This window comes from Dendropsophus ebraccatus, chromosome 4 (assembly GCF_027789765.1).
Source record: "Dendropsophus ebraccatus isolate aDenEbr1 chromosome 4, aDenEbr1.pat, whole genome shotgun sequence".
Taxonomy (NCBI): Eukaryota; Metazoa; Chordata; class Amphibia; order Anura; family Hylidae; genus Dendropsophus; species Dendropsophus ebraccatus.
This window is the reverse complement of record NC_091457.1, coordinates 34,985,360-35,005,418: the sequence shown is the minus strand read 5'-3', so window position 1 is coordinate 35,005,418 and position 20,059 is coordinate 34,985,360. Positions and strand designations below refer to the sequence as shown.

The 20,059-nt window shown below is 47.1% G+C and overlaps 2 protein-coding genes across 2 annotated transcripts in view; one reads left to right on the top strand and one right to left on the bottom strand.

The window, feature by feature from the left end:
- NAALADL1 (N-acetylated alpha-linked acidic dipeptidase like 1) overlaps positions 1 to 1,344 on the bottom strand; it is a 38,503-nt gene extending 37,159 nt beyond the window's left edge. Inside the window, exon 1 of the mRNA XM_069965506.1 lies at positions 1,119 to 1,344. Within this exon, the coding sequence (XP_069821607.1) occupies positions 1,119 to 1,306 (188 nt within the window). The 5' untranslated portion in view covers positions 1,307 to 1,344. The remainder of the gene's footprint in view (positions 1 to 1,118) is intronic.
- SAC3D1 (SAC3 domain containing 1) overlaps positions 1 to 20,059 on the top strand; it is a 43,385-nt gene that overhangs the window by 6,679 nt on the left and 16,647 nt on the right. The window lies entirely within an intron of this gene.

The window sequence follows — 20,059 nt, the reverse complement described above, 5'->3', positions numbered from 1 at the left end:
GAATCACAATAAATCTTTATTTATTACACAATTAAAAAATTACATTAAAAGTTGGAGACAAAGGAACAGTACCATACACAGAAATTGGGGAGAGGGGACATGAATCAAAATAAATAACCTGTATTTACATATCACTTGTATAATAGTATATTGCACATATTCATGATAAATATATAAATATATACTGTATGTATATACGTGTGAAAACAAACAGATACCAGTAAGTGACTAATGAAACCAGATATACTTTAGGCATATGAAATTCTATATTATAAACCAGTGCAAAAAATGTGGAAGAAATCCAGAATAAACTTTTTGATGTGCTGAAAATAATATAATAACAGACCCAGAGAAGGTTCAACTTAAGTTAAATTAGTGTTACAGCAAATCCACAGAAACAGTAATCAATATAGAAAAAAAAAATTATATATATATATATATATATATATATATATATATATACATAAATATGTGTCTACCACTGGTAAATGTACATACCCAATGTCCCCTCTACCTACTCACCCTACGCACGTTTCGCGTTCGCTTTATCAAGGAATGTTCCTTCGTCTCCAACTTTAATGTAATTTTTTAATTGTGTAATAAATAAAGATTTATTGTGATTTATTATTTATTGTCCAGCAAAACTTTTTTGGGATCATGTGTACACTATGTATAACACCGGCCGTTCTGTGATCCTCCCGGATCACAGAACGTCCGGTGTTACTAAAGATCATCCCAGCCAGTACTGCAGTATCGGCTGGATGATCTTCACTCCTGCTGAATTCACCGCTGCACAGAATGACCGGTTCTCTGTGGCTGCTATTCAGTGAATAGCGGCCGCAGAAAACTGACGTGTTTTCAATAGTCTACATTGACCTAAGCTGAATTTTCTTGTCTCATTTGTCAAACCTTATAAATCATCGAAACTAATGATCACATCTGACACATTTTCCAGTCAACAAAAATTTCCATCACTCAGAACATGGAAATTTCCATCACTTCAGATAACTATATCACATAGTATGTCTGCCCCTACATTGGGCAATACCGCAGGAACCATTCATGTATTTATTGATATCATGCTAAATTATGATACCAAACTTTTTTTTCCCACTCACCTCAGATGTTCCCTGATGCTACTTGGGGACACTTCTTTCATGAACTCCCGAATGAAATCTTCATCGACATCTTGATTAGCCACTGATGATGATGAGGATTTTGGGATGCCAAAGTGACCTATGAGTAATCCAATGGCCAATATCACAGCCCCCCCAAAAATACCTCCAACTATTTTCCATATATTCATTGCGACTTGCTGATCCGAGACAATCAAAAGAAGAAAACTCTCCTGGTCTTTGATGTTTTTATAAAACCACTATCACTTTATGACCTTGGTTTAGATTTTCCTTGAGATAACAACATGAGATGTTCTTACACCATATATGACAGTGCAAGTAACATATTAGCATTTTACAGCTCTGTCGCTTTTTTTTTAAGTGGTAGTGACCGAAATTTGTCCTTTGCTCCTTGGTAAGTACAGCAAAATACAATTATCAAAGTATTTATTGTAGGGCAATGGTAGTACCATTCCCACTGAGGTGAAATGCTGCAGAGGTCATACAGTGCAGCACTCGCTAAAGCTGTATGTCAGTCAGTATCATGGTACTAGGTTTTATAACTACTTAAATAACTAGCTGTATGTTCTCAACATCAAAGTGTACGGCACACACAGATACAAGACTACCTACCTTTGACCTACAAGATTATTATTTAACCTGATTATAAATGGTTTTATTAAAATAATACCAATGACCCAGGCCTAGAGACCAAGCCAAGTATCAGATGAAGCCGCTTTAGCTGAAGAATGACGTGTGCAAGGTGCCTGTATATCAGCACATGGCACGTGGCATCCTTTAGTCCGTCAGCTATTTTTTAGGGAGTTTTTTTTCCCATGTTTGCCAAAGACCCGCACTTCCTCATTATGGATTTGTAGGCACTCTGTGTGACATCCATACTGTGATTGTAGCCTATGCTAGGTGACAAAGAACTGAAACTATGGAAATGATTCAAGACCAAGGGCAGTCCTAAAGAGTACAGACGGCTGTCAGGTGAAAGAGAAAAGTGTGGATCTAAAGAATTATGCAGAAAAGTCAAGATTGGTGCTGAGTAGAAATGCAGCATAGAAAGATTATAGTATAGAAGAGTATAGTTCACAGATATGTCAAGCCCAACAGAGCCTGTACGCCTGCTACTGTTTCTTGATACGCATTTCCCCTCCATTGATGTGTGTGTTTACAGTTTGACAATTCAGTCAATAGTCAGATGGGCGTGAACTTAAAGCGTAACTGTCATTTCAGGGTAATTTTTCTGAAAACATTAAATATCTATAGTACAAGCGATTTTAAGAAACTCTGTAATAGGTTTTATGTACTAAAAGAGTTTCCTTCTGTAGTGAAAAAGCAATCTCCCAGCCTCCCCCCTCACATCAAATGAAGCAGGATTTCTGTCTCCATTATGTGGCTATGGAGAGGGGAGGGGCTGTTAGAAGTGACTGAGCACGGAGGATTTCTGCACAGCACAACATCCTGCAATCTTCTCTCAGTAAGTTCATAGATAAGCACTGAACTTTCTGACTCCAGAATCCTGCGGTTTAGGTGCCCAGAGAGTCTACAAACAGCTGACCTTCATGTCACCTCTTCCTGCTCCCTCATCTCCCTCAGCCCCTCCCCCCTTCATAGGCTTACAATGGAGAGAGCAGAGCCCGTCTTCACTGGCTTCTCTGTAATGAAGACGTGTTTGCCTGATAATGCACAGATAAGAAGTCAGGGGGTAGGCTGGGAGATTGCTTCTTGAGTACAGAAGGAGGCTTTTTTGGCTGATGAAACCTATTACAGAGTTTCTTAAAATCGCTTATACTACTGATTTCTACAATAAAAAGAAACATGACAGTTACGCTTTAATTTTAATAATGGAAGTGAATGTCAGGTGATGGGGGTGATGATACAGTCAGGGGGTTTTATGTTTAACATTGAGGGGTGTTTATGCCTAATACATACGCCTGACTGTATAATCACTTCCATCACCATCACATAAAATTAAGTTAACGCCCATCTGACTATTAACCTAATCTCATCTCAGGAATAGATCAGGGCATATCAAGAAGCTGTAAAAAGGTGTGTAATTAGCTGTTTAATTGTCTAATTTGTAGGGCTGGATACAGGACTTCTTTGGCCCTTTCAGAACCAGGCCAAAAATGTCCTTGAAGGAGAAGTCCGGCCATTTTAAAAATGCGAAGCAAGCACTGCTTACCTTCCTCCTTACCTATGATTTGCTGCTTGATCAGCCCCTGGACCCCTGCAAAGTCGTTTACATTACAGAGAAACAAAGTAAAGACGGGCTTGCTGTGTCCACTTTCACCTATGGAGGGGAGAGACTGATGATTGAGCAGGAAGAGGAGACAAATAGCCCTTGCACTTTGGAGACTGTCTGGCCACATAAAATGCTGGATTCACAGGTCAGACTGCTCAGTGCTGGTCTGAAAACTTGGTGAAATAAAATTGCAGAATGTTGTGCTGTGCAGGGCTGCCTTTTCTCCTCTTTGTGCTCACTCACCCCCCTCGACCTCTCCATAAACCATAATGGACACAGCAAACCTGCTTCTCTGCAAGTGAGGGGGGGCTGCAAAACAGCTTTTTGAGTGCAGAAAAAACCTTTTGTGCCTAATAAAACCGATTACAGAGTTTCTTGTCACTTGTACTATTGATTTCTGTTTCTCGTTAATCAGATGCCATCTTGCTTATACGGCCTGGATGGTGTATGACTGCTGCTTCCCTCTGACCCCTGAATTAACAGCTGCTCACAGCAGCCAGCACTAGTAGCAGCAGGTTTAAAGCCATCATGGAAGTTGAGTGTGCAGGGAGAGTTAAAAGATTAACCCCTTCTTTTCTGATACAGTGTTCTTTATTGTTACAGAGCCCCTTAACTATTATATTTTTTTATTGTAAAAACAAATCCTCAGCATTTCAATTATTTCTTATGGAAAATTTGCTTTGAAATACAAGCGATTTGGATTACATGCACATTCCCGTAACAAACTATGCTTGTAATCCAAGATTTCACTGTATGTATATGGCAAAAATGTCATAATATTTAAGGCTAGTTATGTACTAATTTTATCTAATGATGCACTAATTTAAAAACAGATCATGATTATCAAACCTTTTACATTAATATTAGGTAGTGCTATTAGCAATGGTGTTTCTGTGACATTTCAGGACAACTGTCACTACCACTGTGAAGGATATTTCTGAGTGACTACAATGACATTGCTGAGGGTTTATTATTATCTATCTGAAGCAGTTAGAGATAAGTCTCTGTTAATTGATAACTATATTATACTATCCTGGTGTTGTATAGCCAGGTTTATTGTATATAATTTTCAATTAATGACCACTATATGGTGAATTATAGGTTGATGCATTTTGTAACCACTTTCTTATCTTTACTTACATTATCACATGTTTAATAAGGTAATGAAGTCCATTATATTTAAGCTGTTACTAAGTCAATAAGTATCAATAAAACAAGCAATCTCAAGAAACTCTGTAATAGGTTTTATTAAGCAAAAGAGTTTCCTTCTGTACTCAAAAACCTCCATAGGTTATAATGGACTCAGCAAACCCATCTTCACCTTCCTTTTCTGTAAAGAAGACAGCTTTGCCTGATAATGAACAGATAACAAGTGAAGGGTGCGAGGCTGGGAAATAGCTTTTTAGCACTGAAAGAGGCTTTTTTTTGTGTTTACATACTCGCACTGGCCCAATGAATACATTACCTGTCTACTCTCCGGCCTGCTTCTGTGACTCCCGGCTCCCTGGTGTCCTGCTCAGCCAATCAGTGCGCTGTCCTGCAGCAGCCACTGATTGGTTGAGCAGGACGTCAGGGAGCTGGGAGCCACAGAACCAAGTCGGAGTGCAGACGGGTAAAGCATTCCCCTGGCAGAGGCAGGTTAGGGAGGATAGGGGTTACATTATCGCAGCAGAATGAGAAATCCGCTGCTAGTATTTAAACCCATACAAACTGACAGTACCTAGAATCGCAGCGGATTCCGATATGTGTGAACCCACTCTTACATAGTTTTTTAAAATCACTTGTACTATTACATAGTAACATAGTAAATAAGGTTGAAAGAAGACAAGAGCCCATCAGGTTCAACCTAGGGAAACCCTACTGTGTTGATCCAGGGAAGGCAAAAACCCCTATAAGATGACAATTGCCCCACCACAGGGAGAAAACTCCCTCCCGACTCCAATGGCAACCAGAATAATTGATATCAATAAAACATTAATTCATGCAAAAAATTTTTTAGATGACAGTTAGGGCCCTATTCCACCGGATGATTATCGTTTGCATAATCGTTAACGATTAACGATCTCAAACGACCGCTTTTGCGAAAGACCTGAAAACGTTCACTCATTTCCATGGAACGATAATCGTTACTTATGATTGTAATTGCGATAGTTTTTCTTCACTTTTTATTCGCTATTGCGTTCATATCTATTGCGAATGACAGAACGATGTCTTATTCAATGCGAACGATTTGCGAACATTTTGCGAACGAGCAACGATAAAAATAGGTCCAGGTCTTATAAAGCTATCAACGATTTGTTGTTCGGTCGTTAATCGTTAACTGCATTTCAACCGAACGATTATCGTTTAGATTTGAACGATTTAACGATAATCTGAACGATAATCGTCCGGTGGAATAGGGCCCTTACACTCTAGGTGCTATTCCCATTATGTAACTTGTATACGGGTAAAAGCATGCGACCAGGAATTGCGGTTGATACCTGCATCACTTCACTCTCATATAGTAAGTAATGGAAGAATTTCTTACCTGCAATACATAACGATTGTGTGGTTTCACCCCATGCTAATTTTCCCCAGCTTTCCCTTCTGCAGGCTCAATTTTTACATATCGGGTTTCCCTAAGCTAGTAGGTGGAGACTAGCTGCTATAATGTAGACTAGCTGCTATAATGTCTCCCATACACACTGCAAAAACAAAGGAGAAGATGCTGCCCCCTTATATCACAATTTTTTTCCTCAGAAGTAGCAACTCCATGGAGGACATTGTAGTGCAGTACTTAGCAGTGTAAGCAGTGAATGAACCCTGTGGTGAGATATAACACTTACTGCATCTTTCAGGAGCTTCCCTGTTTGTCTTTCTCTTCAGAGGTCTAAGTGATTCCGCAGTTAACTTCTCCACCCCTCTCCATAGCACTTCATGGGTAGCAGTAACGTGATCCCTCAAGATGGACTATCATCCCCAATAATCCTTTTGTCCCCTGATATAACCTTTTGTATTTTGGGAGAAATGTGTCAAGGTGTCTTTTGTTTAGTTTTTGTGGATTTGGGGCAGACTGTTTTCTTTGCAGGGGACAATAAATATTTATTAGAATATAGTATGACCTGTAACCATCTTTCCTGATTTGACCTTACTGATGTCTATCTGTACTGTGGGTATATCTGAACCAATCTCACTCTATATGTGTGTATTAATGTTTCCAGTTCTTCTACAGGGGCTGATTGGGGCAGGAACCTCAACCTCCCTACAAGACCTAAAGCTGACTGGCAGCTGCACCTGCCAGTCAGCATGACAGTGATCTAAAGCACCAAGGATGCCACCGAAAAATCCATGCAGTTTTCCGCAGACTCGGATGCTGCTGGCCAGCGTGCTGGCCAGCATCAGCTCCTGACAGGGCCCATGGAAAAGGAGCAGCAAACAGCCTGTAAATTAGCTAAATCTTTTGTGTAGACATTTAAGTTATTGTTATCAGCTGCACATTGTCCTGTCCATACAGATGATGTGTGGATGATACAATGAATTTTAATGGGCACATAAACAATCTAGTGATCATTCACAAGGCCCGGTCATGCAATTGATCCAGCCTTATAAAGGCTCAGTAAATGAGTGCAGAGGTCGCTGATCAGCACTACCTGTTTGCTGCTTTTAGATTCATTGAGTAAAGTCATATTTTAATGGACTAGTGGATCTGTGAATCTGTTCCATTTTGCAAAGCCTGTTAAAAGGTTAGTGACTATGTTACAGATTTCTGATAGTGCTAACTGGAGACACTTCCTGTTAAACCTTCCTATCAGCGTGCTAACTGTTTATCATTTCACATTCAATGTCAACCATGTGATAACAGCAAGTCTGTACGCGTGATCGGCTGAAAAGTCTCTTCTTATCACTGATGATTATACGGGGTTTAGACTTCTCTATAACTTTTATCAATTTATTGTGCAATTCTAGAAGGATGTTGTGTGGTACTGTAGATTAAAAGAGAAAAGGAAGTTGATTTCCTATTAACCATCTAACACTTTGGGGACTGGGCCAAAAATGGCCCTAAAGGGGTACTCCAGTTAGGAGAGTCAACCCACCATAATGTAAACTTGTTTGTAATAGGCTTCTGGGATGTTTTTCTGTATCACACGCTGACTCTGAAGCTCAATCCTTAGCGCCTGGTCCACTCTGTCTCCACTTCTCTGTCCTCCCCCTCCCTTCTGAGACAGAGGACATGTGATTCCTGTCACTGACCTATCAGTGACCACCTGGCAGACGCAGAAACAGCCAGTGGTGGGTACCAGGCAGTTGGCTCTGAGGTGCAATGCATGTTTGGAAATGTAGTTTCCTGGATGGGTGCAATGATGTAAAACTGGAATAGTCAATATTTAAATCCGTGGCTAGGGGGAGTATAGACAAGCGAGAAAGGTGTCAAATTATTGATGGGGGATCGGTGAGTGCACCTACAGGCGATTGGGCATTTAATTTTTTTATGGGATCGCTAGAATACCCCTTTAAGGACCAGAGTCCATTTTTTAAATCTGACCTGTCTCACTATATGTGGTAATAGCTCTAAGATGCTTTAACTTATCCAAGTGATTGTTTTTTGTGACATATTGTACTTTAGGTTATTGGTAAATTTTGGTCGATAGCCTTATTTTCTTGTGAATTATGCCCTCTATTTCATAAAAAAAATGGCCAAATTAGCAGTTTTCCACCGCACCCACTGCAGATGGCACGGGTATTGCTTCTGTGTCCATTCCATTCATAGAAACATAGATCATTGTCATCAGAAAAAGACCCCCTAGTCCATCTAGTCTGCCCTTTTAGTATTTGCCTTCTTATTATCTTAGGATAGATATATGTTTATCCCACGCATGGTTACATTCTGTTATTGTAGATTTACCGACCACATCTGCTGAAAGTTTGTTCCAAGCATCCACTACACTTTCAGTAAAGTAATATTTTCTCAAAATGCTTATGATCTTTTCCCCAGATAACCCATGACTAAGTCCCCTTCTTCTTCAGCTCAGGTGCATTGCCCCCTGGGAAACATGAATATGCAAAAGAAAAGGCCGTGGAGCCTCATCAAAGAGTCTCGAAACACAGGACTAGCCAGATATCCCTCCGGGAAGGACCCAGCCAGGGGGTGGCTCCTGTAAGGAGACCACCAAAACCACCATATTAAGTGGCCCTGTGTTTCGAGACGCTTTGATGAGGCTCCACTGGCTTTTCTTTTGCATATTCATGTTTCCCAGGGGGCAATGCACCTAGGACTTCACTGCTTTGAGCTCTTTCACTAGCAGCCGGCAGTGATGTTGGCAGTGTCCCTGAGTTCAGCAATCTGTTTCTCTTATGGCTCTACTAGACATTGCTCCCATCTAGCCAGAATCCTGCTCCACACTGATGAGGGGCAACACCCCGAAACAGCTGTATGTGGATGGTTACCCAGCCTTGGTTCTTCCCTTGTCATTACATTAAGTTATAGGGCCACTTAATATGGTGGTTTTAGTGGTTTCCTTACAGGAGCTGCCCCTTGGCTGGGTCCTTCCCGGAGGGATATCTGGCTAGTCCTGTGTTTCGAGACTCTTTGATGAGGCTCCACAGGCTTTTCTTTTGCATATTCATGTTTCCCAGAGGGCAATGCACCTAGGACTTCACTACTTTGAGCCCTTTCACTAGCGGCCGGCGGTGTTGTCGTTTGGCTGGTCTCCCTGAGATCAGCAATCTGTTTCTCTTATGGTTAATGAATTGCTATAACTAATGGTGCATTTACACAGAGAGATTTATCTGACAGATTTTGGAAGCCAAAGCCAGGAACAGACTATAAACAGGGTGCAGGTCATAAAGGAAAGACTGAGATTGAGACTGAGATCAATGCATGGCAGCACTGATTGGCTGAAGAGGGGAGCCGGGAATTTCAAACGGCTCCTCTTCAGCCAATCAGTGCTGCCGTGCATTAATTGGCTGAAGAGGGGAGCCGTGAATTTTAAACGGCTCCTCTTCAGCCAATCAGTGCTGCCGTGCATTAATTGGCTGAAGAGGGGAGCAGGGAATTTCAAACGGCTCCTCTTCAGCCAATCAGTGCTGAAGAGGAGCACTGATTGGCTGAAGAGGAGCTGTTTGAAATTCCCGGCTCCCCTCTTCAGCCAATCAATGCACTAAAGAGGGGAGCTGGGGATTTCGAACACCTGCTACACGGAGCAGGTAAGGTATGCTCGTGGCGGGGGCGATCGGAGCGGAGGGGAGGGCAATCGGAGCGGCAACGGCAGCGGGGGGGGGGGATCGGATCGGCGGGGTGGCGATCTGAGCGGCGGGGATGGCGATCAGAGCGGCGGGGGTGGCGATGAGGGCGGTGTAGGAGTCTGCGGATGAGCGGGGGACTGGGCTGCGAGCGGGCGGCTGGGCTGCGGGTGGGGGCCGGGCTGTGGGCGCACGATCTTAAAACGATCTGAAAACGATTTTTCCGTACGATATATCGTACCGTCTAAACGCTGATAGTTAGTTAAAAAAAAAACATTACTCCGACATCGTTAATCGTGCGATCAGGCAAATTATCGTCCCGTGTAAACCCAGCATAAGGGTACAAACCCACTTGCTGGATCCGCAGCGAGTCCCCTTGCTGCGTATTTGCAGCGAGACTCGCTGCGGATCCGGCCCCTATTCTTTCAATGAAATTAACCCCCTTGCCGCCAGACATTATACATTACCGGGTCCCCGTTCCTGCTTGCTTCGGGGCTCCCGGTGTCTTCACGGCCCGCGCGGCCAATCAGTGCGCTGCGGCGGGGCAGCGCACTGATTAGCCGGGCGGGACGTGGCGGGAGCCGCCGAAGCAAGCAGGAGCCGGGATCAGGTAATATATATCCTGCCCGCCCCCCTGCAGCCCCGATCGCCCGCACCATTGCCACCAGCCCCCGGCCGCACGATCGCTGCGGGCTGCGGGCGATCGTGCGGTCGGGGGCTGGTGGCAATGCTGCGATTTTGTCTTCCATTGAAAGAATGGGGCCGGATGTGCAGCGAGTCTCGCTGCAAATACGCAGCAAGGGGACTTGCTGCGGATCCAGCAAGTGGGTTTGTACCCTAAGGGTGCATTTACACAGGAAGATTATCTGACAGATTATCTGCCAAAGATTTGAAGCCAAAACCAATAACAGACTATAAACAGAGAACAGGTCATAAAGGAAAGACAGAGATTTTTCCTCTTTTCAAATCCATTCCTGGCTTTGGCTTCAAATCTTTGGCAGATAATCTGTCAGATAATCTTTCTGTGTAAATGGACCCTTAGCTGCACTATTTAGACTCAACAAACATTAGGGGATAGAACATACGGACAAGGAGAGAAAGTAGCGCTGCACCTCACACCTATGGCTGGCACTAATGCCTCTCTACATTTAGAAATATTTAGAAACCACATTTCTACATTTAGAAACCAACGCCAGGATGTTGGTATATAATTTGGTCAAACCATATTGCCCCATGTACCACGTGCAGGTACCCTGGTTCACATGAGTCCAGGGGACCTGCATGCAGTACATGGGGCAATATGGTTTGATCAAATTATATACCAACATTCTGGCGTTGGTTTTTGAATGTATCCAAGAGGCATTAGTGTCAGCCATAAGTGTGAGGTGCAGCGCTCCTTTCTCTTCATGTCCGTATTTTACATTTCTCTCTTTTCCGAGTGTTAGCACTCCTCCTGATAAGACCCACGTGACCCCAATCAGCAGGAGGCACCTGTGCACACATGACTAGTACCTCCTATTTTTCCCATTCTACCTGCAGGAGCAATGGTGAGTGATAAGACCATGTTCACACTTGTGTTGCTTTGTGGGTTTTGGGGGGGCCCTTGGGGATTGGTCCGGTAACAGTGAGGTTGCAGGGCCATTCTATGGCCTTCCTTCCCTGTGTGTGCTCGCTTTGCGGCGTTAGCGGTCGCTGACTGACACAGTGTTGAGTTAGTGTAGGGACTCATGTGAACCAGGTGACCTGCACGTGGTACATGGGGCAATATGGTTTGATCAAATTATATACCAATGTGGGGGAAATTACCCACTGCCAGTCCTAGCGGGATTTCAAATTATTCATATTTTTACAAGCTTGGGAGACATGACACAGACACAAGATTCTATGAATCAAGCTCATCGTTTATTGGACAAACCACATATTTATACATATAGAAAAACGTTGGCATCCAATCAAGAAGGACATGGGCAGTAACCAAGTTCCTATTGGTTAGATGTTACATACATATTAATACTTGTTCTGATTGGAGTGAGTGTTAATTATATTCTGTTACCCAGCACGTGAGTGGCTAAGATTAATTAAAGAACTTCTTATTTAGATTTAGTAACTTATTGTACAGATTCTAAGGTGCCACAACAATAGTATCATCAGGGCTCATGGCCTCAATTGTTCTCTTTAAGGCATCTGAACAATGGGTGTTTACAAACAATATAATTCACACATTCAACAATGACCCATTTTTATCCCCTTCCAAGGTGTATCAACAACTTCTACAAACACCATCCTACATACATTCTATGTTTAACTATTTCCATCCCTCACATTTCCCTCCTTTTGTGATTAAGTAATGATGTCTTCAACCTTATCACCCCAGGTATATCACATGCTCTAAGCAACATGTACAAGACTTGTTAACTCTTCGCTTAATTCCCTAAAGCAGGGGTGGGGAACCTCAGGCCCCTGAGACCTCCCGATGCGGCCCGCGGCTCCCCTGTGACACGCGCCGCACTGGAGGGGAAGGAGCCGGCGCACACAGCATCCTCCGGTGTCTGTGACAGCTGCCAGGAGGACGCTGTCTGTGCCGGCTCCTTCCCCACTAGAGCGGCGCACGTCTTCCGTCTCCTGCGGGCCGCGCGCGATGACGTAATTTCATCACGCGCCGCCTGCAGGAGAAGACGGGCACAGAATAGAGGGGAGAGAAGAGGACCTGGACAGTGTGGGAGCAGAGGAAAGGTGAGTGGGATGTTTATTTTTTTATTTGGGGGTTAACTAGGCTACCAGGGACATGACTTATGGGGGTTAACTAGGCAACAGGGACATGACTGATGGGGGTTAACTAGGCTACCAGGGGCATGACTGATGGGGGTTAACTAGGCTACCAGGGGCATGACTGATGGGGGTTAACTAGGCTACTAGGGGCATGACTGATGGGGGTTAACTAGGCTACCAGGGACATGACTGGGGGGTTAACTAGGCTACCAGGGACATTACTGGGGGGTTAACTAGGCTACCAGGGACATGACTGGGGGGTTAACTAGGCTACCAGGGACATGACTGGGGGGGTTAACTAGGCAACAGGGACATGACTGATGGGGGTTAACTAGGCTACCAGGGGCATGACTGATGGGGGTTAACTAGGCTACTAGAGGCATGACTGATGGGGGTTAACTAGGCTACCAGGGGCATGACTGATGGGGGTTAACTAGGCTACCAGGGACATGACTGGGGGGGGGGTTAACTAGGCTACCAGGGACATGACTGGGGGGGTTAACTAGGCTACCAGGGACATGACTGGGGGGGTTAACTAGGCTACCAGGGGACATGACTGGGGGGGGGGGGTAACTAGGCTACCAGGAACATGCCTGGGGGTTAATTAAGCTACCAGGGACATGCCTGGGAGGGTTAATTAAGCTACCAGGGGCATGCCTGGGGGGAATTAGGCTACCAGGGAAATGCCTGGGGCGGTTAATTAAGCTGCCAGGGACATGCCTGGGGGGTTAATTAGGCTACCAGGGAAATGCCTGGGGGGTTAATTGAGCTACCAGGGACATGCCTGGGGGGTTAATTAAGCTACCAGGGACATGCCTGGGGGGTTAATTAAGCTACAAGAGACATGCCTGGGGGGTTAACTAGGCCTACCAGAGGCATCACTGGGGGTTAACTAGGCTACCAGGGACATGACTGGGGGGTTAACTACACTACAAGGGACAGGCACTGGGTGTTAACTACAATAGCAGGGGCACTAGGAGAACAATACTTTGCCTTGCCCCGGGTGCTGCAAACACGCTACTAACTGCCACGCACGGTATGCGGCCCTCAAATGATTTTATTAATGCCCGACCGGCCCTCCACATGGAAAAGGTTCCCCACCCCTGCCCTAAAGGCAGCTTTAGACATCAATTACTTCTATCACAACAATCTACTCTTAACTGGGAATAGTCTATATCTGAATCCTTTTCCGCTAAATACAATAATCCTGGCGTTGGTTTTTAAATGTAACCGAGAGGCATTAGTGTCAGCCATAGGTGTGAGGTGCAGCGCTCCTTTCTCTCCATGTTCGTATTTTACGTTTCTCTCTTTTCCGAGTGTTAGCACTTCTTCTGGTAAGACCCATGTGACCCCCAATCAGCAGTAGGCACCTGTGCACACATGACTAGTACCTCCTACTTTTTCCATTCTACCTGCAGGAGCAATGGTGAGCGATAAGACCATGTTCACACTTCTGTTGCTTGGTGACCTCTTTCTCCACCGGCGGTGCCACTGGGTTTTGGGGTCCCTTGGGGATTGGTCCTGTAACAGTGGGGTTGCAGGGCCATTCTATGGCCTTCCTTCCCTGTGTGTGCTCGCCTTGCGGGGTTAGCAGTCGCTGACTGACACAGTGTTGAGGCCAGTAGTGTCAGCCATAGGTGTGAGGTGCAGCACTCCTTTCTCTCCATGTCTGTATTTTAGGGAACAGAACATTTCTCTAATAAAGTCATAGAACAGAAAGTGGCTAGCAAAGACAACCTAGTCGCCTAGTCTTCATTCTAATATGTTGATGGAACACAATAAATCCAATGGAGTGTATGACTACTTGATACCATTGCTTTGTACAAGGAGATCAGTAAATTGTATAGTCCTACTGCTTGTATAAATTCATGCCTCTCTGGTTAAGTGGGCCACTTCTGCAAGGTATTTGCTGTTCTGACATAAGCGGCACACAGGGATTAAGACTCTGAAGGATATACTTTATGTGTCAGAAGGGAAGATGCCGACTATCATGTAATGTAGACAGCCTAAGGACTAATCACAACTTACAATACACCTAACTAGTGGATTTCTATAAATCATTACTACAGGGCATTGGGACAGCTGAGAAAGGAGAAGACTTTGAGGGTACAAACACACACTGCATATACGCTGCGTATTTACTGCTGCGATACGCAGCAGATTAGATCTAAATAACTGAACACAGCATCAAATCTGCTGCGTATCTGCTGTGTGTGTTTGTACCCTGAAGCTCCATTATACAAACAATTAGAACATAGCATACTGTTCACTAATGGTTGTACAATTGTATAAAAGGATAGACAAAGTATAGAGACCCATAGGCTGTAGTCATGTTTCCTGGACTCAGGGGCGTAACTAGAAATGGCTGGGCCCCATAGCAAACTTTTGATTGGGGCCCCCACCCCCTCAATCGACCACTACGCCATCAACACACTCAGCTCTACACAGGTTCTGTACACCATATAAATTACAGTACAGTTATATTAAGTGACTCACAGGGGACGTCTTCTCTGATCGGAGTTGTTTCCTTCATTTTCTTCTTCATCCTTCCTGGGCCATTAGAACTTCTCCGAGCCACAAATCCACAGAATCTGCCAGAGAAACATATTAGGCTCCTCACTATGGCACCATCCTCATCTCTATACAAACTGCACATCTGTATTGGCCCCTTTACCCCCTTGTTTAGTGGATAGCCCTGACACTATGTGATCCCCTTATAGTATATGCCCCTCTGTGTATTCCCCCTTACCGATGCCACCCTTGTTGGCCCCTTATAAATTACCCCCCGTGTTGTCCATCCCCCTTAAAGATGGTCCCCCATGTTGTCCCCCTATAGATGAACTCTCATTTGGTCCCCTTATAAATGCCCCCTCATGGTGTCGCCCTATAGATGGCCCCCTGTATTATCCCCCTATGTATACCTCCCTGTATAATCCACCATAGATTGGCACCCCTGTATTATCCCCCATAGATGGCCCCCTGTATATCCCCCATAGATGGCCCCCTGTATATCCCCCATAGATGGCCCCCTCTATATCCCCCATAGATGGCCCCCTGTATATCCCCCATAGATGCCCCCCCTGTATATCCCCCATAGATGCCCCCCCTGTATATCCCCCATAGCTGGCCCCCTGTATATTCCCAATAGATGTCCCCCCTGTATTATCCCCCATAGATGGCCCCCCTGTATATCCCCCATAGATGGCCCCCTGTATTATCCCCCTATATATACCCCCCTGTATATCCCCCATAGATGGCCCCCCTGTATATCCCCCATAGATTTCCCCCCTGTATATCCCCCATAGATTTCCCCCCTGTATATCCCCCATAGATGTCCCCCCTGTATATCCCCCATAGATGTCCCCCCTGTATATCCCCCATAGATGTCCCCCCTGTATATCCCCCCTGTATATCCCCCATAGATGCCCCCCCTGTATATCCCCCATAGATGGCCCCCTGTATATCCCCCATAGATGTCCCCCCTGTATATCCCCCATAGATGGCCCCCCTGTATATCCCCCATAGATGTCCCCCCTGTATATTCCCCATAGATGGCCCCCTGTATATCCCCCATAGATGGCCCCCTGTATATCCCCCATAGATGTCCCCCCTGTATATCCCCCATAGATGGGCCCCCTGTATATCCCCCATAGATGGGCTCCCTGTATATCCCCCATAGATGGGCCCCCTGTATATCCCCCATAGATGGCCCCCCTGTATATCCCTCATAGATGGCCCCCTGTATATACCCCATAGATGGCCCCACCCTGTATTATCCCCCTTTGCAAAGCAGATAGAAAATAAAAAAAAAAACACAACTCACCTAACTCCCCCGTCGGCTGTCTTCTCCTCTTCTCCCGGGGGGGGGGGGGGGGGGGGGGCGTCCTGGGGATTCCCAGGCAGCACAGGTGTCGGGCTCAGAGTGGCTCAGTGTCCGCCGGGGCAAGTACTTCCGGCACAGGGTGCATCTCTAACAAGTGCTCCTGTGCCGAAGGTACAGGCTGGGGGCGGACGCTGAGCTCACCGGTACCTGTGCTGCCGGGACAGCAATACGGTGGCAAGGGGGGGGCAGCATCCCCGGAAGCACCGGTACCAGTGAGCTCAGAGTCCGCCCCTAGCCTGTACACAGGAACGCTTGTTAGTGCTTGAAGTCCCTGCGCCAGAAGTACTTACCCTGACCCCCGGCGGACGCCAAGCCACTCCGAGCCTGTCACCTGTGCTGCCTGGGAATCCCCGGGACACCCCTGGACCCAGGGGCGTAGCTAATGTCTCCTGGGCCCTGGTGCGAGAGGCCAACTTGGCCCCCCCCCTCCTTTCACGACTAAGTGATGCTATTGGTGTGTGTGTGTATAAATATTATATATATATATATATATATATATATATATATATATACACACCAAGACAGATATTACCAATAACACCAGCATATTGGAAGAGAAAGTATTATCACCGTACATATTACTGCCATACTGTTACCGACCAAATCCTGTATACTGAGACCAATATTACCAGTAATACCAGTATATAGGAAGGAAACATTACCGCCACACCACAACCACTACCATCACCACCATATTGTTACTGACCAAATCCAGTATACTAAATCACCTCATCCAGTCATATAGAGGTGGCCCCAGCTCTACACAGGTTCTATACACCATATACATTACAGTGCAGTTATATCAGGTGACTCACAGGGGAAGTCTTTTCTGATCAGAGTTCTTTCCTTTTCATCTTCTCCATCCGTCCTGGGCCATTATGAGAACTTCTCCGAGCCACGAATCCACAGAATCTGCCAGACAGACATATTAGGCTGCTCACACTGGCACCATCCTTATCTCTATACACATTGCACATCTGTACTGTCCCCTTTACACCCTCATTTAGTGGGTAGCCCTGACTCTATGTGACCCTAATAATATATGCCCCCCTCTGTGTATTCCCTCTCTCCCTATGTTGCCCCCCCCCAAATAGATGGCCCCTCCCCCCCCATGTTGCCCTCCTTATAGATGGCCCCCTCTCCCCCCACCCTCCCTTATAGATGGCCTCCTCTCCCCCCCACCCTCATAGATGCCCCCTCTTCCCCCTCACCCTCATAGATGCCCCCTCTTCCCCCCCCACCCTCATAGATGCCCCCTCTTCCCCCCCACCCTCATAGATGCCCCCCTCTTTCCCCCCACCCTCATAGATGCCCCCCTCCTTCCCCCCACCCTCATAGATGCCCCCCTCCTTCCCCCCACCCTCATAGATGCCCCCTGCTTCCCCCCACCCGCATAGATGCCCCCCTCCTTCCCCCACCCTCATAGATGCCCCCCTCCTTCCCCCCACCCTCATAGATGCCCCCCTCCTTCCCCCCACCCTCATAGATGCCCCCTCTTCCCCCCACCCTCATAGATGCTTCCTCTTCCCCCCATCCTCATAGATGCCCCCCTCCTTCCCCCCACCCTCATAGATGCCCCCCTCCTTCCCCCCACCCTCATAGATGCCCCCCTCCTTCCCCCCACCCTCATAGATGCCCCCTCTTCCCCCCCACCCTCATAGATGCTTCCTCTTCCCCCCATCCTCATAGATGCCCCCTCTTCCCCCCCACCCTCATAGATGCCCCCTCTTCCCCCCCACCCTCATAGATGCCCCCTCTTCCCCCCCACCCTCATAGATGCCCCCTCTTCCCCCCCACCCTCATAGATGCTTCCTCTTCCCCCCCACCCTCATAGATGCTTCCTCTTCCCCCCCACCCTCATAGATGCTTCCTCTTCCCCCCCCCATCCTCATAGATGTCCCCCTCCTTCCCCCCACCCTGCAGGCTGATAAAAAAAAAACTTAACTCACCTGACAACGCGCTCCCACGTTGATTCTCCTCCTGGTCTGTCCCCGGCTGCTGCGCGGCTGCCTGGGGTGTCGCGTCTTATCCCCGGCAGCGCGCATCCCAGAGGTCCCTGCGCGCCGGAACCGGAAGTCAGGGCCCAAGGCGTGCAGGGAGTTCTGGGATGCGCGCGCTGCCGGGGATAAGATGCGACACCCCCGGCAGCCGCGCAGCAGCCGGGGGAGCAGGACTCTTGTGACCGCAAGCAAAACAATGCTTGCGGTCACAAGAGTAATTGATCGGGAGGGCCCCGTGGGCCCCCCTTCGTGGCCACTGCCTGGACCCCAAACAGCTGTAGCACCCGGGAGGCCTGCTCGGCCGCCGGGTGCTACAGGCTATGTGAGGGGCTACGGCGGGGCCCCGTAGCGGCCGCTACGGCGGTAGTTCCGCCACTGCCTGGACTCACTAAGGCTCCATCCAACTTCTTCTGCCACCAGTATTCAAATGCCCAATGCTCATACTTAAAGTGACTCTGTACCCACAATCTGTGTCCCCCCCCCCCCCAAACTGCTTGTACCTTCGGATAGCTGCTTTTAATCGAAGATTTGTCCTTGGGTCCGTTCGGCAGGGGATGCAGTTATTGTCCATAAAAAACAATTTTTAAACTTCAGCCCCGTGCCAAACTGCCATGGCCTAGAGTGTCTGTGCATTAGGCTGGCACAACCTCTCTGTCCCTCATCCCCACCCTCTTCATCATTAGAAATGCTCCAGGCAGGTATCAGGTATCATCAGCTGTGTGAATACCGCACATGGGCTGGATCGTTAAGGCACCTGTGCAATGTTCACTGCAGAGAAATAGGAAAAATCCTGCCAGTGGCATTCCTAATGAGGAGGGTGGGGAGGAGGGACGGAGGGGTGCTGCAAAGTTAGGGCACAGATACTCCAGAGGTGCCCCCATGAACTAATAAAGCCCCCAGAAGTGCCTCCATATACTAATAATGCCCCCAGAGGTGCCCCCTATGAACTAATAATGCCCCCAGAGGTGCCCCTTTTGAACTAATAATGCCCCCAGAGGTGCCCCCATGAACTAATAATGCCCCCAGAGGTTCCTCCATGAACTAATAATGCCCTCAGAGGTGCCCCCATGAACTAATAATGCCCCCAGAGGTTCCTCCATGAGCTAATAATGCCCCCAGTGGTGCCCCCATATACTAATAATGCCCCCAGAGGTTCCTCCATGAGCTAATAATGCCCCCAGTGGTGCCCCCATATACTAATAATGCCCCCAGAGGTGCCCCCTATGAACTAATAATGCCCCCCAGAGGTGCCCCCATATACTAATAATGCCCCCTGCTCTGCCCCTAAAAAAACCATCCTACTCAGCTAATCCACGCTGTGGCTGCAGGCAGAAGCTCTCTTCCTCCTCTTCTGGCTCCATCTTGCGAGCCGCGGGGACGGGACCTCCGGCAGGCGTGATGACGTCACATCATCACGCCTGCCGGAGAGGTCACCTCCCGGCCTCCCATAGGCTGCTGGTATGAAGTGCCGGCAGCCTATGGGAGGGAATGTAGGAGCAGGATGCTGACACTTCCTGCTCCTACATTATGGTCACTTTAATGTTCCGCCCGCTCACTGTGCGGGCGGAACATCAAAGTGATCTGTGCATCCCGAGAAGCTGCGCGGCCGCAGCTTCTCGGGATGCTTAAAGTGACAGCTCACATTTCCCACTGGGATCCCGCGGCACCCCTGGCAGGTTCTCCCGGCACACCAGTGTGCCGCGGCACCCCGGTTGGGAAACGCTGCTCTATATGTCTCCAAGACACTGTGTATGAATCTCATATAGGTCCTCATAACAGCACCCACCACACTGTCACCATAACCAGTGCCTGTCAGTGT